This window comes from Meles meles, chromosome 7, assembly GCF_922984935.1.
Source record: "Meles meles chromosome 7, mMelMel3.1 paternal haplotype, whole genome shotgun sequence".
Classification (NCBI taxonomy): domain Eukaryota; kingdom Metazoa; phylum Chordata; class Mammalia; order Carnivora; family Mustelidae; genus Meles; species Meles meles.
The window spans coordinates 125,332,206-125,352,418 of NC_060072.1; the positions used below are offsets into that span (position 1 = coordinate 125,332,206).

The 20,213-nt window shown below is 46.3% G+C and overlaps 1 protein-coding gene across 1 annotated transcript in view; it reads right to left on the minus strand.

Moving 5' to 3' along the window:
• The window catches only part of FAM171A1 (family with sequence similarity 171 member A1), a 130,202-nt gene that overhangs the window by 52,978 nt on the left and 57,011 nt on the right, over positions 1-20,213 (minus strand). The window contains exon 2 of the mRNA XM_046013666.1: positions 8,643-8,870. Coding sequence (XP_045869622.1) covers positions 8,643-8,870 — 228 coding nt within the window. The remainder of the gene's footprint in view (positions 1-8,642; positions 8,871-20,213) is intronic.

Genomic DNA, 20,213 nt, shown 5'->3' on the forward strand with positions numbered 1-20,213 from the left:
TATTAACTTGTCCATTTGACAGGTAAGGAAACAGGCTTATAGATAAGGAATTAACTTGTCCAGCATCCCACAGCTGGTAAATACTGGAGCTAGGACTTAACCCTGGAGTCTGTTCTCAAATGCTATGCTACACTGACTCAATTTCAAAAACCTGCTGGGCTTTTTCCAGTCCAAGTTTAAAGATGAAGAAAGCAAGGTCTAGAGAGGTAAAGTGACTTCCTGGGAAAATATAAGGGACCAGAAACATCAAGTGGTGAGAGTATCTTTCTGTTAATTAGCACTACTGGCTCTTAATAGTGCCAGGAGGGGACCAGTGAGCTGACCTTGGACATGACCTCTCTTTTCATATCCCCTCTACAGTCTTATTGAGCTGCTTATATACACAGTTCAGTGCTCAATGGATGGAACAGATCAATGCTGGAGGCAATCTGGGCCTGAGAGGTTCTACTTCAAAAGGGGTCTGGGGCATACAGCAAGTGGAAGGTGGTCATTGCAGAACAACCCAAGAATGCACCTCGGTGCTATGAAAATAATCTGGTGGTTTCTCAAAATATATCACACAGAGAGTTACTACCTGAGCCAGCAATTCCACTTCAAGGTAGACAACCAAGAGAACTGAGAATGTTATGTTCACACAGTAACTTATAAGTCAATGTTCATGGCAGCATGATTCGTAATAGCCAAAAAGTGAAACAACCCAATAGCTACCAACCAATTAGCAGATAAACAAAATGAGGTCGATCCATACAAGGGAACATCGTTCATCCATAAAAAGGAAAAAACATACTGATTCTACACCACAGATACACCATGAAAATGCTACTTGAAGTGAAAGATGCCAGACACAGAAGGCTCTGTATTGTAGAATTCCATTCACCTGCAATGTTCAGACTAGGCCAACCATAGAGACAGACAGGAGACTGGTGGTTTCCAGGGCCTGGGGGCCATGGGGAGTACAGAAGATATTCTGGGATTGGTCAGTGGTGATGGCTATATAATCTTATGAACTGCACACTTCAAAATGGTGAATTTAATGGTATATGAATTATAATTTTAAATACAAAAACAACAAAAAAAGAATAAAAAAAGAAAAGAATTCACCTTAGGAGTTCAAAGTTGGGAGAAAAGTCCACTTCAGGTTGGTGGAGGGTGGATCAGGGAAATGCCTGTGAGCTAGGACTAAAGCAGGGAGACCCCACCTTGGATAAATTCTTCATAACCACTTCAAAGGATACTTAACCTCCTTTCACAATGACCCCTTCTCCCAAAGGCACTGGGTCCCTAACGCCCTGGAAGAAAGGATCATTGTCTGGATGCTGCCTTCAGGATTGCCCTGTCCCATGGGAGAGCTCACACGCATCCTAAGTGGCACTTCCTGGGCCCTGAAAAGCTCCGTGCTGACTGCTGTGGGGGCTCTGAGCTCTCCCGTCACCTGTGATTGGTCTCTCGAGATGTGTGTGACCACAGCACAGGGTTCTGTTAACACTCTCTTTTTTTTTTTTTTTTAAAGATTTTATTCATTTACCTGACAGAGATCACAAGCAGGCAGAGAGGCAGGCAGAGAGAGAGAGGGAAGCAGGCTCCCCGCTAAGCAGAGAGCCTGATGCAGGGCCCAATCCCAGGACCCTGAGATCATGACCCGAGCCGAAGGCAGAGGCTTTAACCCACTGAGCCACCCCGGCGTCCTTTTTTAACACTTCTAACCGAAACCCTTGGTATTTCCATACATAAGGCATCCACTCTAGCAAATGTTCTCAAGTCTTATTTCCTGGAGAGAAAAATGACCTTTCGTGATGAGTGGGCTGAGGCAGCAGAGGCACCACCAGGGCTGGGAGGGAAGGGACCGAATGCCTCCGGGGGTTGGGGGTGCAGAGAGACCCTCGGACCCCACCCCAGGGGAGATGCTGACTGACCTCTGGAGGTTCTTGTCCCTCCAGGTAGATGTTTGGATTTTTGGTAAGCAGAGAGAAAAGAAGGTCTAACTCTCCTTGCGAGAGTCAGGAAGACTTCACAGAGCAGCAAACAGCCAGGCTGGGCACAGAAGACCTAAGACGAACTCTCCAAGAGAGCATCAGGCAAAGAGTTATCAGTGTGGACAAACACAGGGCAGGTCAGATTCATCAAGAGAATAACAAATTGCCCACATGTATAGACCACGAGGTATGTAAGGAAGAAGTGGCTAGGGGAAGAGGGTCTAAACTTCATCCTGGGGAAACCGAAGGCCTTTTAGGTAGACATGTAACATAATATGTATATATTATAGACATATGTATATATAATATGTGTGTGTGTGTGTGTGTGTGTGTGTGTATGTATATATTTTTTTTTCTTAAAGACATGAATGCTCACTGAATAGAGAAGGTGGTTAGAAGGGGCAGATGGACTGGGTTGGAGGTCGCTGCAACAGGCTTGGTAGAGTCATAACTACGGAGAAGGGAATAATTAAGAGGTGGACTTACTGTCTTATGTTGACGGACTGCATTTTCTAGAACTAAATCTGTTTTAGCTGTTCGCCAAGGGTAAGGGGTACTCTCCTTATGCTGGGCTTCCCCCTCTCTAATCTAGACCTTCCTCCTTGCAAGGGCAAAACCAACACGTTCGTTCTCCAGGAGGGACTGTCAAGGACGAAAAAAGAAATCCATTCCAAAATCTCTGAAGAATGCACAGGCCAAAGAAACCGTGTGTGCAAGTGTAGCAAAGAAAGCATTTTCTAGTTTCGAATTTTCACCACGTTTTGGGAGAGGCTCCCAACTTTTCTTTATTCCTTGTCCAGGTGTCTGCAGTACCAACACTATGACCTTGACCTCCAAAAGCAAGCATGGAAACAAGTTTACTCTGCCTTTCACAATAAGCAAGTAGGAGGTTTGGTCACCTTTTCTGTCAGATTCAAGTTAAGAGTATCTTTACTATGTTAATGAGGCAAGCAGAGAAACATAACCAAAGACCTCAGTGGATCCTTGAAAATTACTCAGTCTAATTAATTTAGTTTTAGAAATGAGAAATGTGGTCTTGGAGAGCCAGGAGGGGCCCCCATGTGGGGGATGGTGGGAGGCAGGCAGGGTGAGAACCCAGGAGTCTCCATGCCTAGTCCCAAGCCCTTCCAACGAAACCACATCATTTCCATTTTTTTGACTCATTTAAGAAAACGGGTATTATGGAAATGACTGCTTTTCTTCAAATGATCATGTTAACAAAGTTGAAACAAATGTAATTCCAGTACACGGAACCCCCGTTATTCGTGGATTCAGCGTTTGTGAATGTGGCTCCCTGCTAACGTGCATCTGTGACCCCACAGTCAATCCTCATGATGCTTTATACCGACAAAGTGCAGAGCGGTCAACAATTTGAGGCTCGGGGGCACGCGCTTCCAGTGGAGGTCAAACAAGGGGAAGCTCTGCCTTTCCCTTTCGGCTCACACACTGTAAGCGTCCTCTGGTGATCTATTTCCTGCCAAGTTTTTCACATTCCTGTGCTTCCTTTGGTGATTTCACTGTTTAAAATGGCCCCCAGGCCCTGGGCCCCCATCCTTAACTGCAGGAAGGCGGGGAGGTGCTTATGGGAAAAATATATGTCAGATAAGCTTTGTTCAAGGAGTTATGGAGCTGTTGGCCATGAGTCCCATGTCCATGAACCAGCAGTATGTAGTAAATCATGTTTTGTTTTTTTTAAAAGCTTTTAAAATTTATTTATTTGAGAGAGAGAGAGAGCACAAACAGGGGGAGGAGCAGAGGGAAAGGGAGAAGCAGAACACCCACCGAGCAGGGAGCCCAATTCAGGCTCAATCCCAGATCTCCCAAGACCCCAACTGAGATCATGACCTGAGCTGAAGGCAGACACTTAAACAACTGAGCCACCCAGGTGCCCCTAAATCATGTGTCTTTAAACACCCCCAAACACACATAAACCAAGGTGATGTATTGTTTGGCTGATGAAAATGTTATGACAGGAAGCCCGTAGGACCTTAACCTGCATCTCCCCTAAAATCCATGGCTCAGTATTGACTACCCTCGGGGTCCATGGTGACTTTATAGAACACACTGATACTGTGTGCAGCTGCTCCCCCAGCAAAGGTGGAGTCGAGGTGTCCAGCTACCACTTGAACTTCCCTGGGCTGTTTCTAGTAATTTCGCAGTGTGGAAAATGGAGGCGGTCAAATATTTTCTTTATATATAACCTAATAAAGGTCATCTTCCTGTTTTGTGGGCCTTCTCAGAGTTCTGTCCCAGGTCTGCCCCCCATGCTTTGGTGGGTTCATGGTTTTGAACTCAACAATGCTAATGAGTTCATGGTTCTTATCTCAACAAAGCTAATGAACCCCAAACCACGTTTCTACCTCCAAACCCCTAAGCCCTCAAATCATTTCAAACTACAGGCTAAACGCATCTGTGTCCCAGAGGCAGCTCAAAACCAGTGTCCTCTCCACTAAACTCACCATCAGTGATGACCCCCAACACTCATTCCTGCCCCACCATCTCCCCCACCTCCACTAGCACCTGCGTTCACCACTGTCTAAGCTTCAAGCCTGGGGAGAGGATGCACTGGGGAGTGGAGAAGAAGAAAGGGGCTTCTTTCAACCCACTGCATCAACAGAGTTAACCTGAGGGAACCATGGAGTGGTAGGTCTCCTAATCCCATTGTCCATTTGTTCCATCCGCTCTATCACTAGCTAGAAACCCAAGATTCAACTTACATTTCTTCTTTTGTCCTTGTCCTTTACCCTCTCACACTTGTTCCCGGAGGCATTCTGCATTTTGTCTCCTAAATATGTCAGGTTTATCCTCTTTTCTCTAAGATTTTTCTAGAAGATCTCCTCAGTTGTACTTATATCAAATCCACTTTCTGTAGCTCACAAAGCAGGGTCCCCAATATCAATAAATGCTTTCATTTGTGAGTGAAGTGTGTGTGGGGGGGTGGGGAGGGGTTACTTGTTAAATTGCAGACCTCAGGTTCAATGTCCCCAGACTGAATGGATGAGTCCTGGCATCTATATTTTTTTTAACAAGCACTTTTTGGTGGTGGGGGGTAAGATTTATTTATTTGAGAGAGAGAGAATGCAACCACGAGGGGTGGGGGGTGCAGGGCGTAGGAACAGAGCGAGAAACTTTAGCAGACTTCCACAGTTAGCACCAAGCCTGATGTGGGGCTCGATCCTAGGACCCTGAGATCAGGACCTGAGCTGAAACCAAGAATCAGATGCTGAACCGACTACGCAACCCGCTACCCAGGTGCCCCTTACAAGCGCCTTCTAATGCTAATGTCTATTCATCCTCCAGACTCAGCTCCCCTGCCACCCCCTCCAGGAAGCCTCTATTCCCTCGCCTGGGCTGAACTTTCCTCCTCTAGCATCCCCTACGCATAGGCATGCGTGAACAGACCCATTAGGCAGGAATGGCTTTGGAGCTAACCACACAACTCCCTGGAGACAAGCTCTGTGTCTCTTGGTCTCTATTCTCAGCGGCCAGGGCAGTGCCTAGCCCATAACAGGTACTCAATAAATCTAAACTGAACTAAAGAGAATTTTGTGAATGAGGGTAGACGCCGGGTCTTTACGGGCAAAGACAGCCACACTTGGCTCCCATGTGTCCCCAGAGGCGGCGGGGGCTCTGATGGGCTGTGTTCAGTGGCGTGGTGGCACGGAGATGAACACCGACGTTGGAATTTTGCCGGCCACTGTGCTATTTATTGAGCCCCTACTGTGTTTTAGGCGCTGTAAGGTCGTTTATGTATACTCCCTGCTTTTTAGTTAGAACAACTCTGCCAGGTGGTATTAGCTCCGCTAAACAGGGATCGGCAAGGAAGCTCGAGGCGCTCAAGCAGAGACTGGGTGCCAGAACCGGGTCAGCCGGTTTCCAAACTCCACCCTGGTAGCATCTCCCTCCAGTCCTCAGCCCCTCCTTGTCCCTAATCCTGGTGCCAACAGACAATGTGGTCCAGGTGCTAGTGGCAGCCTGAGGCGAGGGGACAGAAGGGGGGGCCATGTCAACTTCCCACTGACCCCATCCCAGGCTGAATCTGTGTCAGGCACCATCTTGCCCCTGTGGGAGACGAGCGTTGTGAGGTGGTGAGTGGTAACTTCACACTGTGATTCATAATAAGAAATATGTATCTGGTCTTGGTCCTGTTTCTGGACCATACCTCCTAAACCCAAGGAATTTCCTAAGTGATAAGAGCCATAAAGGTGGCTTGTGATATTTATAACATGTCCCTTTCAATGCAGCTTTAGCTAATGAGGAGAGTCTGGAAAGCCTCTAGATAACCTAAGGGTGGGGGCTGGTTGGCCAGAGAACCAACTAAGTTGGAAATTTCAGCCCCACTCCCCTGACCGTGGGGAGGGCAGAAGGGCTGGAGATGCCATCAGTCTCCAATGGCCAATGAGTTCATCAGTCCTGATTATCATGAAGCCTCGGTAGAAACCCAACAGTATGAGGTTAGAGAGCTTTTAAGTAGGTGTACACACGGAGATGCTGGGAGGGTGGTTTGCCCAGGAAAGGCATGGAGACGCTGTGCCCCCTCCTACAGCCCTTGCCTGCGTGATCTCCTCTATCTGGCTGTCCCTTTATTTTTTTATTTTTCAAGATTTTATTTATTTATTTGACAGACAGAGATCACATCTAGGCAGAGAAGCAGGCAGAGAGAGAGAGAGGAGGAAGCAGAGAGCCTGATGCAGGGCTCAATCCCAGGACCGAGATCATGACCCAAGCTGAAGGCAGAGGCTTAACCCACTGAGTCACCCAGGCACCCCTGGCTGTCCCTTTAATAGCCTTTGTAATAAACCAGTGATCTAGTCAGTAAACTGTGTTCAAAACAAAAAATAGAAAAAACCCACAGGCCCAGAATGGTGTCACTTAGGCTAAATTACCAAACTGGAACTTAATACCTCACCTAGCCTAACTGCGTTTTCAACCTCCCCCAGAAATTCAGTCAACTGGTTCAGTCAGGAATTTTTTTGATTGGCATCAGGGAGGTAATTGGTCACATGGGTTCTCCCTCTCCGTTCCCCCTAAAAAGAAGATGAGGTCAGACCCACCTAGTAAGATCCCCTGCCCTTCCCCCGCTAAGGAAATATGACCTTGCCTGAAAGCATCCTTTTTTTTCTTTTGCTAATAACTCCTCACCTCCTTCCTATAAAGACCTTCCCTTTGGGCGCCTGGGTGGCTCAGTTGGTTGAGCGACTGCCTTTGGCTCAGGTCACCATCCCGGAGTCCTGGGATCGAGTCCCACATCGGGCTCCCGGCTCCATGGGGAGTCTGCTTCTTCCTCAGACCTTCTCGCCTCTCATGCTCTCTCTCACTGTCTCTGTCTCAAATAAATAAGTGAAATCTTAAAAACAAAACAAAACAAAAAACTTCCCTTTTGTGCAATTCCTTAAAGCTCCCCTCTACTGGAGAGATGGGTGCTGCCTGACTCATGAATCACTTAAATAAAGCCAAACAGACTTTCAAATTTACTTGGCTGACTTTGGTTTTTTACCAACTGTTTCCCTGAGTTCTGTGAGCCACTGTGGCCAATGAGTTGAACCCAAGGAGGGGTTTGGGGAACCCGTGATTTACAGCTGGTGGGTCAGAAGCTCAGGGGACAACGTGGACTTGTGATAGGCGTCTGAGGTGGGGGCGGGGGGGAGGGGTGTCATGGACTGAGCCCTTCACCTGTGGGATCCAATGCTGTCTCCAGATAGACAGTGTCAGAACCGAGTTAAATTGTAGGCCCCACAGTGGGTGACGGAGCATTTGAGAACCGCTTGCTGTATGGAAAATACCCCACATGTTGGGTGATCAGAAGCACCAGAAGTGAGGAAGAGTGTGGCGGAAACACATAGGAGTGGGCTTTCCCTTAGCAGGTGAGAAGGGGGAAGAGAAAAACTATGTCCCCATCACCCCCTGCCTCTCTTGTCAGTGTTCTCTCAGGCCCCGTGAAGCAGAACGACGGAGGTCTGCTTCAGAGCCCTGCTCTAATGCCATCCTGCCAGTTACAATCAACAAAGTACAAAAGAGGACGCTGGGGAAATGGGCAGAAACTCTGCTGATTTTGATTCTGTTGTATGTGTAAACTGAGGGAGAGCCCCTGCCTGCTTCATACGGGAACCCCCCTTTCCTTCCCATAAGAAGCCCCCAAAGGTAGGGGCACATGGGGGGCTCAGTCGGTTAAGCGTCTGCCTTCCGCTCAGGTAGTGATCCTGGGGTCCTGGGATCAAGCCCCACATGGGGTTCCCTGCTCAGCGGGGAATCTGCTTCTCCCTCTCTCTCTGCCCCCCAACTTGTGCGCATGCATGCACGCTCTCTCTCTCTCTGACAAATAAAATCTTAAAAAAAAAAGCCCCCAGGAGCACCTGGGTTAAAGCCTCTGCCTTCGGCTCAGGACATGGTCTCAGAGTCCTGGGATCCAGTCCTGCATCGGGCTCTCTGCTTGGCAGGGAGCCTGCTTCCTCCTCTCTTTCTGCTTGCCTCTCTGCCTATTTGTGATCTGTCAGGTAGATAAATGGAATCCTTAAAAAAAAAAAAAAAAAAAGCCTCCAAAAATAAAGCAGAGGCTAAACCCCTATTTTTCTGATCATCTGCCTTCCACCTTAAAAATTGCTTCTGTGTCTGATTCCAGCATTAGGCGGGAATGAGCTCTGCTTTAGGGAGAGGTTCCAATGGCCTTACCGGGTAACCGGATGGGCTTCCAGGGCGCAGAGTTTGGCACATAGGCGTGCTTCGTGGCGGTGACGATCAGCTGACTGCCAAGCTTATACTGGAACTTAACGAAGGCCGCGCCATCTGTCCCCGATGTGCCGGAGGCGATGGACACCTGATTGGTGAAAATCTCGATGAGCGCATCTGGGATGGGCTGGTGGGTGCTGGCATCACTGATGTGGACCTTCAGGGTCACCTCTGGAGGGAGGAGAAAGCAACAAAGAACAACTGCTATTACCCAGCCCACCTCGACAACAATTCTGCTGCAGCTGGGGCAGGGGGTGTGTGCGAAGCAAACCTAGAGCCACATCCAAAATGGGAATTGCTGGAACCAGGGAACATTTTCTTGTTAGGGATTCCTTTTTACTTTACATGATTTCCTCCCCACTCCCCACCCCACCCATCATAAACTGCCTTCCTCTTTGCTCCTCTGTGCTCACTCCAACAAATAACGGAGAGAATTCTATCCCTTTAAGACACCGTGTGCAAACACAATATTCTTCACACAGGGTCCAAATGGGGGGGGGGGTGGCTACCGATGGACCCCTTGCAGGCTGACAGAGTTGCACCCAGAGTCTTCAACAGTCCTGCCGAGTGTGGACAAGAGCTACCCAGGATTGCTGTGCTGGTAATCAGGAGGACTAGACCAGAAAGCGGTCCAAAATGTCTTTAAAGGAAGACCTGAAGAGGGGGGAGAAGCTTACAGGAAGGGAAAAAAAAAAAAGAAAAGATTTGAAAAGATAAATGAAGTTGAGGCCGTAATACTGGCAAACCCAGATCATGAATGCAGGATATAGGTCAAATTCATGTTAAAAATCTAAAATGGAATGAGTCATTTTCATTTGTTCATGCGAGAGATGTTTACTGAGCTGCTCCTCTGTGCCTAGAACTGTAATCATGTGAACCACAGCGGTGGTCCGCACTGTGCTGGGAGATGTCTGGTGCAGGCACGAAGGGGGCACAGACGGAGTGGCATTTGCAAAGGCTCAGAGGCAAGGGAACAGCCATGCTTCTTGGAGAAACACAGACAGGTTCTCACGGATGACAGACAGCGTGAGGGGCAGGAGGCCCCATGTGGGAAAGACTGCAGAGGCAAGCAGGGCCAGACCACTCAGGGCTTTAGAAGGAACCTAAAAGGATCATTCTGGATCCCAAGAGCAATGGGAAGTTACAACGAATTTAAACAAGGGGGTGGCAATTAAATGTGTTATAGAAACCTCTGGCCGTGGGGGAAGGACGGACTGGGGAAGAGGCAAGACTGGACACCAAGCATCCACTAAGGGGCCTCTCAGTAACCTAGGAAGGGATGAAGTGGACCAGACTCCAGCATTATGGCTAAAAGATGCCAGCCAGGCACTCCAGAACGATCGGAAGTGTTTGAAGGGAGCGGCTGGTTCCCAGTGACATACATAAGTCCACTGGGACACTCCTGGACACTCCTTGCCATACACTTTGAGCTGCTTCAGATCGGAAGCCCTACTGATGCCTTGGGATAGAGAGGTGGGGGCAAGGACAAGCAAAGACCCTGCAGGTGACCAGGGAGGCTCCTGTCTACAGAACCACAGGGGTGTGGCTCGGGGGCGGGCGGGACACTACAGGGAGAGGGAGGGAGGCAGGTGCCGCAGAGGTGATCCCGTGGGTGTGAACCCCAGAGCCCTCCTACTGCAGTTTCCACCAGGTCTGAATCTGAGCTCCACCCAGTTCTAGCCGAGGAGCCCGGGGCAAGGTACTTCTCCTCCCCAGGTCTGTTTGCTCCTCTATAAAGTGAAGGTGACAACAACACATAGCTCCACACACAGGTGCAAACACTGAGTGCAGATCCTCACAGAGCAAGCATAAACACAGTGGTCACCGTTAGGCTATTCCCATCACTGTGCTTGAAAGCACTCAGTCCTGGAGTCCAGGGGTGCTGGACAGGGCACAGAGAAGGGCGCTGGAGGGGAGAAAGGCATAAAACAAAGTGCAAGGACAAGGCATCCGTCTTCCGGGAATAACAACTTTATATCCAAGGGCCTTCCTCAGCTGGGGCAACCACAGTGAGAACGCCTTTTGGTTCAAGGACTGTCGCCTTGGTTAACCAGCCAACTGCCTAAAGTAACCTTCGGAATCCTGCACATCTCAGTCAGCCAACCACCCATTTTTTTTTATCCCACTGAGCGACCTGATCTATTTCTTGACCAGACAAACCATGAAAAACAGCTGAAGAACCCTAGACCTAGGTATCAGAGATTTGCACCAAATAAATCTATCAAAACCTCATGGAGAAAAATAAATACTAAAGAAGCTGAATTTGGCTACTTGATTCAGGGAGAAAATGGACGTCCACAGAGAGACAAAATCAACATCATGAAAAGCGAGGACATGGCCTTACAAAATGCACTGAGTTAATCCGCTCCAATCTTATTGGTTACCTCAGTGCAGATTTGCAGGACGTACACAGCCTACGTGTTTTCTTACTTAACCCAAGTCTTGGTGTCCCCAGGTGGCACCCGAAATTATAACATAAATTAACTCTGCTGTCGTTAATACACACACAGCAGAAATCCCTAGAACAGGGCAAGTGGAAAAGTAGCTTTGTAGGACTGCAGAGATAATTTATGTAATTTTACGGTAATGAAACATTTACCAACAACTGGGGCTACAAGATTCCTGCTCTCTCTTCACTGTTTGCGGCTTCACAAGAGCAGCAAAGATCTGGAAAAAGCCAAAGCATTTTTGAATCAACGGTGAAAGGCGTTTTATTAAAATTCACGTCCTAGCTTCTTACTACTGGAATTTCTTCTAACACCAGAAGCCTACTTTACGTTCTGCAATTACATACTTTGAAAGAGATCGTTGCGCTACTTTGTTCGGTATGACAGGATGGGAGAAAATGTCAGTACGGTTAGATGATTATTACAGACTACTGGGGTATCATTTTTCTAGAGTAACATCTAGAATTAGGTTATCCATTCAACAGCAAACAAAACTGTTCCCACTAAGGGACTAATCTTAGGACTAGGGGAGGCACTATTTACTGAAACTACTCTCATTTTGCAGAGTAAAGCAAGACCCTATACAGGGCTCCAACCTAATTATGCATGAAGACGCATTTTGTATGGCTGCCCATCAGTGAGAGCCGATGGACTCTGCTGAGCTAGGGCACCGTTCTTTTACTTCTTACCCTGAACATCCATCACCAAGCTCTTACTGATTTTAACTCAGAATGTATGTCACAAGGCAGGCCTTTCTTTCCCACCCTTGTTAATGTTGCCCTATTTCAGAGCCCACCATCTCCCACCCTGATGGCTGCCCAGCCTCTTCACAGAAACCACCACTGTCTTCACACCTGCCCCTGAGATGCCACCGAAGCCAGAGGGAGCTGGCTGACATCCTGATGTGACCACTTCCTGTCCCCCTCCCAACCCTTTAATGCCTCCCACCAAACACGGTCAGATGACAAATGCGGCCAGCGGCTCATTTTTGAACGGTCCATGAGCTAAGAATGGTTTCTACTCTTTAAATGGTTGAAAAAAAAAAATCAAAAGAATCGTTCATGTCCTATGAGAATTATCTGGAGTTTAAATGTGTGGCCATAAATAAAGTTTTATTAGAACACAGCCACAGTCATTTGCAGATCGTTTAAGGCTGTTTTTGCATTTCAATGGTGGAGTTCTGAAGCTTTGATCTCAGGGTTTGCAAAGCCTGAACTATTTACTTTTGGCTCTTAAAATAAAATCTGCTAGCCCCTGACCTACAGGATATACTTCAAGGCACCTGAGGTCCTCCACAAACAGGACCTCTCCCATCCGCACGTTACTGCCCACAGGCCCGCAGACGCCACGCCGTGCGTTCCTTACTCCTCCTTCCTGCTGTGCCTTCTGATCTTTGTAGGAAAGGCCTTTCTACAACATGACTTTCATGTTCCTTATTTCTATTCATCTTCTGAAAGCCCACCTTCAGGTTTGAGAAACTGCTCCTGACTCAGCAACCCCCCACCCAAACTGGGCTAGAGGTCCCTCGTCTCCATCTCCCAAAACTGTACATACTGCTGCTGCTTCTCGTTTCCACTTCAGTGTTTGCTGCAGGCCCACTACGCGGGGAGACAAGAGGACCAAACCCCCGACGCTGAGGAAATTTTCGCTTTAGATAGTAAGTAAATACCAAGTGTAATTATGAACTGAGGACACCATCAGGAGGGGGAACCTACCCCCAACCAAGAGGTCAGGGAAGGCCTCTGGAGGAGGTGTCGTATAAGCTCAGGCCTGAAGGACACACAGGAACCAACCAGGCACAGGTGCAAATGTCCTGAGGTGAGAATGACTTGGCTGTTGGAACTGAGTAATAACCAGTGTGGAGGGAAATGCTGGAGGGCAACCAACCATCCTAACATCGTGTTGTCCGATATGGGGGCCACCTGCCACAGGTGGGCATCTAAATTTCAGTTTAAATTAATCAAAATAAGATTAAATCAGAAATGGGGCTTCTGGATCACACTATGCACATTTCAAGTACTCCATGGCCACCTGCGGCTAGGGGCTCCCACAGTGACCAGCAGAGATAGAGCATTTCCCGTAACACGGAAAATTCTATTGGATAGCACTGATCATGTACTACAAACTCTCATCTCAGGATCTGAGCAAAGAAATGTAGGTACCTGAACGCTTTGATGAAGAAAATACATCTGAACACGCCTCTGAAGCAGCTGCTTAGCAGCCCTAATGGGTCTGACCTGTACTTGAAGTCCTTACAGTAACTTGAAAGGTTCTGTGTTCTCTGTTCCAGCCCCTACCCCCAAGTATCTGCCAGTCCCCATTTCCTACACCTTTCCCCATTCAAGGAATAAGGCAGAGGCCAAGGTTCTGGGAACATGCTTTGTACCAAACGTTTGCATGCCACACTTTTTCCCAACACCCTTCTGTGTATCTCTCTCCTCCCCGTCTGCTTAAATGTCACCTTCTGGGGCACCCGGGTAGCTTAGTCGATTGAGCATCTGACTCTTGGTTTCAGCTCAGGTCACGATTTCAGGGTCATGGGATCCAGCCCCAGAACAGGTTCCATGCTCAGCCGGGAATCTGCTTAAGATTCTCTCTTTCCCTCTCCCTCTGCCCCTCCCGCCACTCGATTGCTCTCCCTCTAAATAAAAAAAACAAAAAAACAAAAAAACAAAAGACAAAAAACCAGTCACCTCTTGAGTGACTTTACTGACCACCAGTTCTTTTTGCTAACTTTTTAAAAATTAAAAAAAATTATAATTTTTAAAAATTTATATCAATTAATTCACATAGATTGTATTATTAGTTTCAGAGGTAGAGTTCAATGATTCATGTCTTATGTAACTTTTATTATGGAAATTTTAGAACATCTATACAAACAGGAAGAATAGTATGAGGAAACCCTCCGCACCAATCGAGTTTCAAATACCAACTTTCTACCATACTTTCACTATTCTCCCCTGACTCAACTTTTCTTCCCTCCCTCCTTCCCTCCTTGCTTTTTGGCTGGAATATTCTGAGGCAGATCCCAATTATATTAGTTCACATTATTTCCCTATAAATACTTCAGTTTACAACAGATAAAGACTTGGGGTGCCTCGGTAGCTCAGTTGGTAAAACGTCTGACTCTTGATTTTGGCTCAGGTCCTGATCTCAGGGTCATGGGACTGAGTCCCACGTTGGGCTCCAACTGGACGTGGAGCCTGCTTAAGATTCTCTCTCCCTCCGCCCCCCTCAAAAAACCATAAAACAATAAAGACTTAAAAAATAACCAAAATGTCATTATCATACCCAATTTATGGAACAAACTCTTTACATTATTTCATATGCAGCAAAAATTCAGTTTTCTCTGCTTGTCTAAAGCAATTTTTTCTCTTCACGGTTCTGACCGTCCTACCCAATCCAACGCCAATCCCAACGCCACCGTGTGCTTCTGATACTACCCTGCTTTGCTTCTACTTCTTCTTCTATATACAACCCTCATCAGTTCTAAAGTGTTTACAACTTACATGTTTATTAACTGTCTGAAGCCTCTAGAATGTGAGCTTTGAGACAGCTATTTTGTCTGTTTCTTTTTTTCTAGTTCATTCATGTATTCCAAGCACAGAGAATAACGTTTGGTATAGAGGAGGCACTCAGTAAGTCTGCTGAATGAGTCCCTAAAACTAATGGGCATTTCTAGATATCATGGTACCAGCCTAAATAGCCCTGGATGGTTTTTTTGTTGTTCCATTTATTTCCTATTCATGGTTGTTTTCAATAGACACTACTGAAATTCATTTGAAAAACATTAATTCAGATAGCTAATGAACTGTAATAATGAGAAAATATTTACAGTACACTTAGCATGACATTAGGTACTATGGGGAAGCAATAAAGAAGAAAAAAGATATGAGTCCTGCTTTTACAAAGTTTAGGGTGTTTGGGGCAGTGGGGGAGGTAAAACCAACCGACCAACTCACATGACAGAGAGCAAAAAGGACGGAACTGGGTAACACAGAGTAAAAAATATAGCAAAGAAAAAAAATATAGCAAAGAAGAGATTAATGAGGTCTGGAGTTTATAAACAAAAACAGAGAAAAAAGATCTCAAAGGTCTGTAGAGGAAGAGGTGATGTGGAGGTGACAGGAAAAGACTTACAAAGAGAGGTGCCTGTGAGCATCCTGTTAACTGGAATAGGCAAGTCCTGTATGAATACTGGTCCCGAAGCTTATGGTTTATGGAGTTCAGTGTGGGATGCTTCCAGAAGAGCTGAGTATTGAAGGGAGGCTGGAAGGATAGTGTGGGAAGATGATCAGCATCTCCTGAACAGCCTTCCCCTCTTGACTGTGCTCCACATCATACATACGGCCTCAGGGAAATGCCAGAAACTTCGGTTTCTCATCCTCCTTGGTAGGCAAGGAGGAGGAACGGACTTGGACTCTGCGAATCTGCTATCCTCTCTCTGGGTTCTGCGTTAGAATACAGCAGCATAAAAAAGCAGGTGCTTTTTCTGAATGCAACTGGTTTGCAGCGAGCAGTGCAAGCCACCCTGTCTCAGTGCAGGAGGGAGACAGGACATCCCTGGCTCAGTCTGGCCCTATGGCTTGGGCGCTGTTCTGATTGTGAGCCTTGTCCTCCAAGAACTTCTGTGAGCTCCCTGAAAGCCAGTCTGATGTTTTGTCTGGTTAAACTAGCCACAGCAGGTCATGGTGTCTGTACTCCTCACTTCTGGACTGTCCTAGCATGACACCATGTGGCTGAGGACCGTCTTCTTGGAGCTGCACCTGCCAGGGTCTCCTCCACACTCTGGCTTAACTTCTCAGTATGTGTGATCATTAATTTTATGCATCTACTTCACTGCACCATGGGGTACCCAGATAGTTGGTCATCATTATTCTGGGTGCTTCTATATGGGTGTTTCTGGGATGAGATTAACATTTACATTAGACTGAGTAAAACATTGTGTTCCATGACGTGGTGGGCCTTACCCAATCAGTCGAAGGGCTGAATAGAACAAAAAGGCTGACCCTCCCCCCGAGTTCTTCCTGCCTGACAGCCTGTGAACTGGGACATTGGCTTTTCCTGCTTTCTGAAGGTGAAATACCAGCTCTGCCTGGACCTCAGGTCTCAGGCTTTGGACTGAGACTATACCATCGGCTCTTCTGGTTCTCTAGCCTGCTGAATCACGCTATAGATCTTGGGGTTTGTCTGCCTCCACAATCACATGAGTCATTTCTGTATAACAGCTCTCGTTCTACATAAACATACATCCTATTGATTCTGTCTCTCTGGAGAGCCCTGACTAACATAATACCCATCCTGTGTTCTCATTCTGTTTGCTTGCAGTGGGTGGACCCCCCTCCCCAGAATGTGGGCTCAGGTCTCTTTTCGTTACACACTCTTACTCAGCGAATTATTTCGGGATCACAAATTCAGCCACCGCCTCTAGAGCATTCCCCTCAAATTTTCACCAGCCAGTGAAAGCAGCGAGAAGGAAGCAACAGCTCCTCAGGAATTCTCCCTCCACCATGATTCAGGGCTCCTTTGCTCTTGGCAAACACAGAGTTTGGCTCTGTGGGCACAAGCTAGTCCATTTGAAGTAGTACAAAGAACATCTGCTTTGTGGGTAGAAAATGAAACATTATCTTTTAGTCATTTCCTTTCTTCTGCCACAGATTTAGAATGAGAGGCAACAAGGCTGTTTCCGATTGTTGGCTTCAGAGAAGCCACCAGTTCGGCAGCAAGTTGAGAGCAAACATAGTGGTAGGGACAAGAGGCCGGGCAGATGGTGCACACTGTGCCGGCTCAGAAGGAAGCCCAGTCAGGGTCACACAATGCCCACCAACCCTGGGGGGCCTTGTTTTTCTCTCTCCCATGTCTACTTCAAAGACTTTACTTATGCCTTGAGTTACTTTCCTGCAAGTGACAGAACACATTAGTTCATAATTTCTCATCCAAACTCCAGGCCCAACATCTCAAGTCTCTGTCACATGCTCCCATGTCCTCTGTCCTACTCCAGATGGGAAGTCCTCTGTGGTTTTTGCCGGGGACAGAGCTGGGAGATGAGGCTCACCTGCTCCCTGAACAGCCTGCGTCTCTCATCTTCCACCTGCCCGGGGTCTCACCAATTCTGGCTCCATCTGGGAAGGGAGAGTGAAGTTCAGGGGCGCCATCTTTTTTCATTTCATTTTGGTTTTGTTTCTGTAAAGTTTTTGGCTTCCTGTGGCTGTGTTTCATTCCATTTTATATCCCCTCAAATTAGTCTTTATTCTGGGATTTTTAATTTTTCCTTTCTTTTTGGTTTTTAGAGCTGTTGGTTTCCACAGCAACCCACCCGGTTGGAAATGTAGCATTTGCCAGGCTGGCCAGAGGGGCCCCACCAAGGGGAGGTCCTTTTCCAGCAGCAGACCAAGCAGAGGCGTCTATCCCAAGTTGCCTGGAGCCCCTGCGGCTGCCTCACCCCGGGCCAAGCAGTGGAGAAGGAATCTTGAGCCGCCAACACCATGATTAGTTAGACTTCGTGGAAAATCAAAGGAGTTACAGTGGCTTTTCACGTCTTACATAAAACAATAAAAAAGGACCCCATCTCTGAAAAACATTTTCCGAACGGGAAGTTATTTTTAAAATGCTACCAGACCTCTGCTCTAGGACACTTTGCCCCATGTTACTTGGTGGTGACATTTTTACAGTATTGGGGGACTCACGGAATTTCCCTGTCTTTATGCAGCAATTACAGGCACATCCGAGTGTGAAGAGGAAACTTGCCATCTGCTGTATGTCTTTTATAAAAATGAAAGGTTTGTTTTACTTTGTAATCTGGCAAAATGAGAATGTACTTTGTACTAGAGTTTTCTTGTATTTTCTCCAGTTTCACCTAGCACATATGCACCTTATCATTCGATTTTATTTGCTCTCAAAATTTAATGTCTTTCAACCAAATTATATATATTTTAGAGATTTATATATATCACATATTGTATAAAACGAGATACATAACCTATATTAACTTATACTACATTAGTTATATGTAATTATATGTTAATATATATTTTATTTATATCATCTTATATATTGTGTTATGTTATATACATGTTATACATATATAGTACACACATATATAATAGATGTTATATGTTATATGCCGTAATATATATAACATCTAATACATATATATATGATATATAGGACAATAAAAATCTGCTACAATTGTATATCCCAGGACTCCCGTATGTCCAATTTCAGCTGCATTTTAAGCATTTGGTAAGTCTTGTGTGTACTTAATTATAAAAGTAATATTCCTTATTCTTCTGCAAAGACCAGCACTTCTGTTCTGTCCCCAGAGGAGGAAGGACAATGCGGGCATACTTCAGAGGTACAGATCTGCTGGGCACTGGTCCCTCCCTCCTGGTCCACCTGACTGTCCCATCAGCAGTCATGCTGTACTGAAGACACTTTTGCTCCTGATTGAATCAGGAGCTGCCCTGAGTCCTCTCTATTAATCTGTGGTCACAATATCTGGTACAGAATTCCTCCCCCATTTCAGGAGGTTTTCCTTGCAAGTGTGTCCCTTAATTATCAGTGGAGGATTATGATCTCTCTATTTTCACTTGAATTTCTATTCACTTGAAAAAGCATGGAAGAGGTACGTTTGCTGCTGCAGCCCAGCCAGGGAAGTTAGGATCCCACTTTGTGCCTTTTTGTGTTTTACAATCTCTGGCAACTGACTGGTGCTCTGAACATCATAAAAAATCCGCTACAAGGTCAACTCGACAGTTACAGCTTCCGTCTGGTATAATAAGGAGAGATCTGGGCTGTTTCCATGAGCGGCTTCTGCTGGCTGCCCACCTCTGCAGGGGACGCGCTCTGTCTGCACACAGCATATGCTCTTACCACTTTCTGCCCCCGACCCCTATGTCTGTCTGTCCCTCTATGGAACAGATGTTACTTATGTTACAGGTATTATGCATCTTACCTCCGTCTTGGCAGGGCTGCCAGGATCTCTCTGGGCCATAAATCAATGGACCCCCCCCCCCCAATAAGAAATATGCATGAGGGTCAAACCGATGATCATTCCATTAACAATTTTCTACCCAACATCACCAAGTTGCGAAGAATGTTGAAATACACAATAAACATTCATGAAAACATAGCAGTTTATGAAGCCATGATATATAGAAAGAATACATGATGTTATCTGTGTATGACACTGATTTTCTTTTTTTTTTTTTTTGAAGATTTTATTTATTCATTTGAGAGAGAGAGAGAGAGAGAATGAGAGGCAAGAAGGTCAGAAGGAGAATCAGACTCCCCATGAAGCTGGGAGCCCAATGTGGAACTTGATCCCTCAGGGATCATGACCTGAGCCGAGGCAGTTGCTTAACCAACTGAGCCACCCAGGCAGCCCCGATTTTCTTTCCTTTTCTTTTTTTTAAAACAACAGGATGGCTCCTTCCCCCCAACCTGAAACAGTCTCTCATGGAAGTAGAAAATGTAATAACACTCGAATACCAGCAACTTACTGAAGTGGATTAGATAAGCATCCTGTTAGGTCTCTCCATTTACCACTAAGTTAAATGGCAAAAGTCATTCTGTGACTGCACGCAGTACAAAATGAAGCTTTCTGGGGCTGGTTTCATGTGTGTGTTACATTATAAAAGCAGCTACAAAGGGACCACATTCTTGTGACTGGTCAGCGGGTTATTTGGGTAAACATCCCACGATAATCTGGAAACTAATGCTGGATTGACCTGATTCGGCCAAACACCTTACGTACCTAACCAAGTGTTCTCAAGCACAATTATGTCAGACTGCTCCTATGATCCCACCTAAAAGAGTTATCTGACAATAAACTAAACAGACACACTCCCAAACCTCTTACATGGTAACAGGAATTGCCCAGATGTAGCTTTAAAGTACTACACGAAGGTACGATGAGTTATCTTGGGGAAAACGTCTCCAAAAAAATTCAAACCAGCATAGAATGAAAGATGCTCCAATTGTTCAGAAGACATAAGAACTGAAACGGTTCCTGAACACCGAGATAGTGCTAAAAATAGCTTTTAACAAAGCTGTGGCTCCAGATCTA